The sequence below is a fragment of the Hippocampus comes genome, unplaced genomic scaffold, assembly GCF_001891065.2.
Source record: "Hippocampus comes isolate QL1 unplaced genomic scaffold, H_comes_QL1_v1.1 scaffold524, whole genome shotgun sequence".
Taxonomy (NCBI): Eukaryota; Metazoa; Chordata; class Actinopteri; order Syngnathiformes; family Syngnathidae; genus Hippocampus; species Hippocampus comes.
In genome coordinates this window covers 44,685-52,601 of record NW_017805708.1, presented here as the reverse complement: position 1 = coordinate 52,601, position 7,917 = coordinate 44,685, and the positions used below count along the sequence as shown (strand labels likewise).

At 47.6% G+C, this 7,917-nt stretch overlaps 1 protein-coding gene across 1 annotated transcript in view; it reads left to right on the top strand.

Annotated features, from left to right (window-relative positions):
• sipa1l1 (signal-induced proliferation-associated 1 like 1) overlaps nt 1-7,917 on the top strand; it is a 35,648-nt gene that overhangs the window by 20,060 nt on the left and 7,671 nt on the right. The window contains exons 8-13 of the mRNA XM_019883127.1: nt 136-293; nt 3,135-3,714; nt 6,103-6,201; nt 6,446-6,621; nt 6,885-7,172; nt 7,813-7,917. The exon at nt 7,813-7,917 is cut by the window's right edge and continues 98 nt beyond it. Of these exons, the coding sequence (XP_019738686.1) occupies nt 136-293; nt 3,135-3,714; nt 6,103-6,201; nt 6,446-6,621; nt 6,885-7,172; nt 7,813-7,917 (1,406 nt within the window). The remainder of the gene's footprint in view (nt 1-135; nt 294-3,134; nt 3,715-6,102; nt 6,202-6,445; nt 6,622-6,884; nt 7,173-7,812) is intronic.

Genomic DNA, 7,917 nt, shown 5'->3' with positions numbered 1-7,917 from the left:
CCCCGCCCGATTCCCACATCAAATAAACAACACTATTGTACGGAGGTGGCTCGTATAATTGTCTCACAGTTTCAATCATGACTCATCTTCACGTCAATCTTGTTTCCACTTGTTCTCGCTCCTGAACCTTTCCAGCTGCTGCGGAAGCGCCACATCGGGAATGACATCGTCACCATTGTATTCCAGGAACCCGGGGCGCTCCCCTTCACCCCCAAAAACATTCGCTCGCACTTCCAACATGTCTTTGTGGTCGTGCGGGCGCACAACCCTTGTTCTGACAATACCGCCTACAGGTGAGAAATCCACATCCATGTCGGGATTCCTCCCCCCCCCCCATCCGTTGCTTAGCAACGTTGATGATCGACTCGGAACATTGTCGTCTTTCCTGCCTTATAATTTTTTTTTTTCTTCATATACAAATTTTTGCAATTGACATGTTTATACTGTATGACATGTTCATGTTTTTACATCTATCAATTTTCGTACTGTATTTATTATACCTCGTAGTAGGCGGCCATTTTATTGGAAATGGTCACGACGAACTACCGTTCTGACGTACGGATTAGTGATGTTTCTCAAGGTACCTCGTAGCGAGGTTCGACTGTATAATGTGCCAGCCGAGAGGCATTTTTCAGACACGATGAATGCCTTGCGCCATCCGTTTCCTGTTTCAAATTGCCGTGAAGGGCAAAATATTCTTTGGTTATTCCTTTTTATGTCTTATCTATTTTCATCCCACAGTCCTCCTTCGACCATCGTTTTAATGGGTGCTTTAATTGCTCTCTGAGCACATTGTGTTAGTTCTTAATTGTACCCCATGGGGCCGCTTGGTTCCTTAGCAACAACATACGCATGAATGAAGCGGCTATATAGCGCGAGAGCGGCAATCGCTGAGCCGGTGTTCCTCCATCGCCTCCTGCGACCCACCAATGTGAATTCCGTTGCCTGAAGTGAAAACTTTGGGATGATGAAACAAGTTTGAAAACGACAGTAGCCTTTCGTAGTCTGCACACATCCGAGCCTCCTCCTGCGCTCGGCATCGGCGCGTTCTGTCTTTTGCTCGGTAGGCAGCGGATTGTGGGCACTGGAAGTGCGCAACTGCCCACACGCTACAAATGTTTGAGAGCTAAAATCACCGAAACCGCAGGAGCGCGGACTCTTTGATCCGCTTCTGGCGAGCCCTCCTTGCTCGGTGACCTCGCGGTCGCCTCGCCGGCGTAGTAATTTGCCGCCGCCGCATTCTTGTCCTTTCCCTCTGACCGTCATCCTTTAAATTGACACTCTCTCGCTCGCCCGTCTTCTCGTTATGGTTTTCGCAGCATGCTTTCCCCTCCCCTTCACCGTCCGGCATGAGTCACGGGTCTTTGGTTGACTGTCTCACAGGTGTTTGAGTACAAGTGCTTTGAGAGCTCCAGTTTGGGCGTACTGAGCGATGGTTGTTATGATGAAGTGGATTCGGGCCAATTTTCGTAGGGGGAGTATCCGCGCAGGCTGCCCGCAAACCACTTTGGCCGTCCCCACTTCAACGTGCCCCCTCGTGATTCGTTTGTTATGTGCGCGTTCTATTGGACGCGTGGCCGTTGTCGATTTGCGGTTAGGCTGCGACGGAATTGTTCAATTCGAGGAACAATAGCGAATACTTTGGTTCCAGTTGGATAATGAATGCCACACATCAAGAATGCCTTCCCCCCCGTAGGAAAACGAAATGTGGCCTCAAAGTGGTTGTAATGACCATTTTTACTGTGACATCTGCTTCATCCACGAGGCGCAGTCGATGCCGTGACTGCGCTACCCAATACATGCAAAAAATGGCGTGGCATCTGTAAAGCTGAAATACAACACGGGCTTTTTAAAGAAAGTCAAATATTGACCCTGACCGGGTTATGATAGTTTGGGATTTTTCCTTCATGGTAACGTTAAAAAACAAAGGATATGATCGCTAGTTTCATTCATGGAAAATGTCGTCGCTTTTAGTTTTCATTGAGTTAAAGCACTGACATTTTTGTTTTTTTTTAAAATTTTATTTCTGGGGGAAGGGAGGGGGGGCGTTTCATTACTTTTCGTTCACTCTCGTAACCTTGACGCTGGCATGAAAAGTGTTTCCGTTTGGGAGTTTGACAAACGCTGTCGCGAAAAGAATGTGAGTTTCATACAAATAAGGCGCCTTTCCCTCATAGAAGTCCCAGGCCATTACCTGCCCGATACTGTTCTAGACCTTGACGATATTCTTTGTAAAAATTCAAAGAACATCCAGCTTCACGTTTACTTCTCTCGGATTCACTGTCTGCTAATCTACGGCGCAGGATTCCTTTGCTTTCCTCCGCCTCTACCTGGACCTGTCGCAGAGGGAGCGCAAGTGAGCGAGCGGCTGTTTGTATAAATGCCACGGTTTCACCGGTGAGAACAGGCTGTCTCGGGGATTTATTTAGAAAGACGTGGGTGCCTTATTAGCTATTGTCGCTTATTAGACAAAGTGATTCATGATGTCAACATGTGTGCTGACAAATGTCAGCAGGAGAGTGCGTGCGTGGGATGAATGCTTCAGAGTTCCATCCATGTCACCTAGCAATTATTACCTGCGAGTGACTCTGGAACAGGACCGTTTTGGTTACAAAGATATCGAGACGGGCAATGAATGACACTCCGGAGACTGCGATCGCTTTGTCATTTCAAAAGCACAGTCCAGGATGATGCCAGATGTTTGCTTCAATCAGACGCGGGGTCTGCTGCGTTCGGCTGTCGACTTAGGAATGTCGTTTTTAGCACCCCGGTGCTATTTCCTGCCGCGTCTTTCTTTCGCTCTAGATATTCTCTGACCATGGCTTGTAGATTTGGAAGCGCGGCGTCTCCGTTCATTCTTCTCTCTTTCCTCTCCACTGCTGCTCAACCGAGTTCCTGACATACCAGACAGGAAAAACATCCTGGGAAGGCGATTTGAAGGCTCTCTTAGTAAGCGTCGAGAGGGCCAATGGGAACCAGTTAGAAAGGGCTAATGCGCAGCCAAAATTTCGTCAAATGGATAAAACAGTTTTGTTTTTCCTTCACCTTTATACCTAAATGGGTTCGGGGTCGGAACAGGCTCAAGTTTTGTGTGCAGCATTGCTTATTCTGTTCTCTTCGTCCTCCCTGTATAGTGTGGCAGTCACCCGCTCGAAAGACATGCCTTCATTTGGACCCCCTATCCCAGAGGGCGTGACCTTCCCCAAGTCCTCCGTGTTCCGGGACTTCCTCCTGGCCAAGGTCATTAATGCGGAAAACGCCGCCCACAAGTCTCACAAGTTCCGCGCCATGGCCACGCGAACACGCCAGGAGTACCTGCGCGACCTGGCCGAACGGCACACCACCAGCACGCCCATCGACCCGTCCGGCAAGTTCCCCTTCATCTCACTGGCCCACAAAAAGAAGGAGAAGAGCCGGCCGTACGCCGGAGCCGAAATGCGCAGCCTCGGGGCGATTACCTGGCTCGTCCATGCGGAAGATCCTGGGACGGGAGGAGAGATCGATGCCCTTCTCGCCATCTCCAACGATTTCCTCATCTTGTTGGATCACGATGCCAAAGCCGTGGTTTTCAACTGTGCCACCAAAGATGTGATTGGCTGGACGCTGAGCAGTCCGGCATCTTTAAAGGTTTTCTATGAGCGAGGAGAAAGTGTGTCACTGAGGAGTGTCAGCAATAACACGGAGGATTTCAAAGAGGTGCTCAAACGTCTGGAGGTGAGAACTCACACGATGGGAAATATCTGCAAACCGCGCTTTGTTTTGCTATGCTCGGTTCGTATAATTCACACTTGCACCAGCCAACAAAAGCACAAAGACGAAAAAAACAAAAACAAAACAAAAAACAACATATAAATCATTCCGCAGCATAAGTTACATTTTGTGGAAGTTTTATTTTGCGAAAACCGAGACCTGTTTGTAAGGATGGAAAACCTTTTCTTTTTAGTTTAAAATGGCTTACCTTGGCAAGAATCCCGCGTCGCATAGTGGCCAAAGGCAGAATCCCGGTGTTTGTTGCACTTTTTGGTGCTGTAAACACAATTTGTGGCATAATAGAGCCGCTAAGCACTTCCGTACCCTAATTGAAGTACCATTTGTATTATTATTATTATTATTACTATTATTTTTCTACTTTTTTTTTTATTTGCAATTCCACTACAGGTATTAGATGTACTGAAGTTCCCTTATTTCCCCATTTCCACTTTCAGAGGCACAGCCAATCCACTGATTGATTGCTTGACGGGATAGTCACAAAATATACTTTCTCAAACAAAGCGTATCTTCTTTCATATCAACCGCATTCCAAGAACAAAGTAAACACAATGCTGCATATCCGCCAGTCGCCGGAGTCCAGTGCTCTGCTATTTTTGTCGCTGGAGCCGTTATCGCCGCACCGCGTGCACACGCCCCGTTGTGGAAGCGCAAGCCAGGTCAAGGTTGACTACTCTCAACAGTACCGCTGCACTGAACTGAACTCATTTCCTCGATGCAAGCCTGGTTGAAAGAAGTGGTCGTAAAATGTGCAACGTGATTCATGACTGTTCACACAGCTGTTGCACAAAGTCATTACTTGGAAGAAAAAAAAAAAAAAAACAACCCAAATAGTCATTTTTTTCTGTACTCGGGATGAGCCGAGCAATCAAATCGCTCATTCAGAAATTTGTCAACTGTGTGCTGTCAGTTTTGATTGAAAGCTTGTGATGATGCAATCGAGTGCACAATTTGACTTTTTTGCGGGGCGTGGGGCGGGGCATGCAACCATGCTGGGAGTTGCACTCTGGCCGTTTTGTGTCTCACTGGTCTTTCGGGGGAGTTTTCGAAACACCTCTGGACAACATGCGCCTAATGACTCATACACCTACACATACAGAGACTCCATTCGAGCTCTTCAGATGCTGTTGCCATGGAAACTGGTTGGTGGGGGGGGGGTGCTGTACAAATCCCAGTGCTTTAGAACATTAATTTCCCTATAGTCTTACTACCCACACACACGCGCACATGTACAGCGCTATTTGATTTAGCGCGAACAAGTGTATGGCTTTTATGTCACATTTTATGTATTTGGTGCTCATCTTGAATCATTTAGGCTGCCCCGGAGCAAGAAGGAGGCAAAGGAAAGTGGCCTTGGGCCACCCGCTCCACTGGAGCCTCGTGACGCTTTTTCTTCATTGCTTTGTCGGAATTACAGTGGAGCATATGAATGAGGTTGTAGAAATGGTGGAATAATTGTAATACAGTTTGGACACGATTGTCCTAGTAACGCGTTAGCATTTTGTCGGTATACGCTAGTTTCTATAGCAAAGAGAAGATGTTTTTCAAAAACGCACGCTGAACATTAACCTTCAACTATCACCGAGCATAATCAATAATGCATCAAGGCCAAACTGGGAAATGTGTAATGAGCCGACGTGTAACTATTGACGTGTCGAACTGAATGAGGGTGAGGGATAAAATGGATACTGATGGATGGATTTTCTGGCATGCGAGCGCCGTCCAGAGAAGGTGCGACCAAAGTGAGCCAGACAATGGATAGCAAATAACACCCCAAGTCCCGGCACCGAGGTGTGTGATGAGATGAAGTGACGAGTTATGCGCTTCAATCACTGAACGTGTTAAATTAGAGTCCACGCCGACTGTACGTGACAGAGGAAGTAACGGTAAAGGGTAATCTTGACATCAGCAGAAGTTAAAAGGCTGACTTTCTTGAAAATGTTCGCCACGTTCTAAGTTGCAGTGCTGGAAAGCAAATCCGCGAAAGCCAATGCCAAGCCTTTGTGGGAAAAAAAAAACGCTTCATTGTTGCTTATTCCAGCACTAGCTTTTCGATTTTTACCAAGCTAATCACAGCGCTGCTGTAAATATTGAAGATTTTTAGGTTAGAGGGGCGGATTTGACGAAGCGTAGCTACTTTACAGCTTATCCTCATGTTGCCTGAATGCCAGAGGTTGCAAAAAAACGCTTTTATGGAGACAACGTGAAAGAGGTAAACATGCCAGTTTGACGGCTACCGGCATCCACGACCCCCCGATCGTCCTACTTTTTTCTCTTTTGACTACTTTGCACCATTCGTTTTGTCCTAACCGTCCCTCCATCTCTTGCCCTCAGTTCCTGACAAAAGGCTGCGAGACGTCTGAAATGACACTCCGTCGAAATGGCCTCGGGCAGCTCGGCTTCCACGTCAACTACGAAGGCATCGTTGCTGAGGTATTGTCAATTATCCGTCCATCCGCTTTGTGCGTCACGCTCCCGAGTGATGCCCTCTTGTGTCCCAGCTGACTAATTGATCTATTTATCCGACTGTATACCTGCCAAGGTTTTTCCCTCCCTTTCAGAATAACCTTGAACTTGCTTCTATCCTACGCACGAGTAATATCGGACACTTCCACCGCTATCTTTCCAAGTGAAAATCAAAGATGGATGATAGTGACGCCGTTCCTCTCTGCCCAAGGTGGAGCCGTACGGCTACGCGTGGCAGGCAGGGCTGCGCCAGGGAAGTCGGCTGGTGGAAATCTGCAAAGTCGCCGTCGCCACCCTGACTCACGAGCAAATGATCGACTTGCTGCGGACCTCGGTGACCGTGCGCGTTTCCATCATCCCGCCGCACGATGATGCCACACCGCGCAGGTGGGTGCCAAGGGGGCGGGTCATCTCAAGGTCATTAGTTGGCGATCAGTTCACTGGGTGGACTCTTTGTAGACTGCATATCTGGTGAGAAGATGCCTCAAACTTGGAGTGAAATGATCTCGAGATGAAAAGAGTCTGTCGAGAAAGCTAACTTGGATCCCACCGTTTGCACTTTTTTCGGGGCTTTTGTTTTCGTCGCACTGCTCGAGATCTCAGCATTAACCCAAAATGCCAACTCTTGTACTTATTTCCTCCCACTCCAGGGGCTGCTCGGAGCTCTATCGCATGCCGATGGCCGACTACAAGAGCAGCAGCAGCGACAGCGGCTCCTTTGAATACAAGTTCCCCTTCCGCAGCAACAACAACAAGTGGCAGCGCACGTCCAGTAGCCCCCAGCAGTCGCTGACTGCCTCGCCGCAGCCCCACACGCCCAACAGGGCCATCAGCCTGGGGAGTTCAGTGGGCAAAACCTTGTCGGCCGAGAGGCTCGAGAGGGGTGCGGTCATCCCACGCAGCGTCAGCAGCGACGGGCGCCCGCTGGACACCAAGAGGTAGGATGTAACTTTTAGGTTTGAATGCGGATGAGCGGCCGTAGAGCAGAAAAGGAAAAAGAAGAACGAGTGTTTGTGTGTCAATTAGTGCTGTCAAACGATTACAATATTTAATCGCGATCAAATTTATAATGTCATAGTTAACTCAGAATTAGCTGTAATTAATCGCCGATTTTTATCTATTCAAAATTTCCTTTGATTTCTTTTTCTCCTATTTTCCCATTTTAATGCTCTCATCAACATGGAATCGTGGATCAGTTTTCTTCATGCAAAATTCAAATATTTACTGAAACAACAATTTCGATTTTCAATTTTACATTTACATTTGTCGCTTGGAGCAGCTATTCAAAGTTGGAGCACATTTTATTATTTTAGAGCAACGTTAACATCCGCTGAGACGTACGTGGTGCCGCATTCATAATCTCGCGTTAAAAAAAATGAATCGAGTTAAAATCGTTTGAAATGAATGCCGATAATAACGCGTTAAACTGACAGCACAAATCTAAATGTGTGCTCGTGTCTTAAATTTGCCAGGATGTCTCCAGGCGGCGAGTTAAAATCGTTTTAAATGAATGCCGATAATAACGCGTTAAACTGACAGCACTAATCTCAATGTGTGCTCGTGTCTTAAATTTGCCAGGATATCTCCAGGCGGTGAGAGCTACAGCCTGGCCTCCTCTCTGGCTCTGGGTCGCTCTCCTCACAATCGCAGCTCTCCCAGTAACCTGTCGTGTTCCAGCGACGC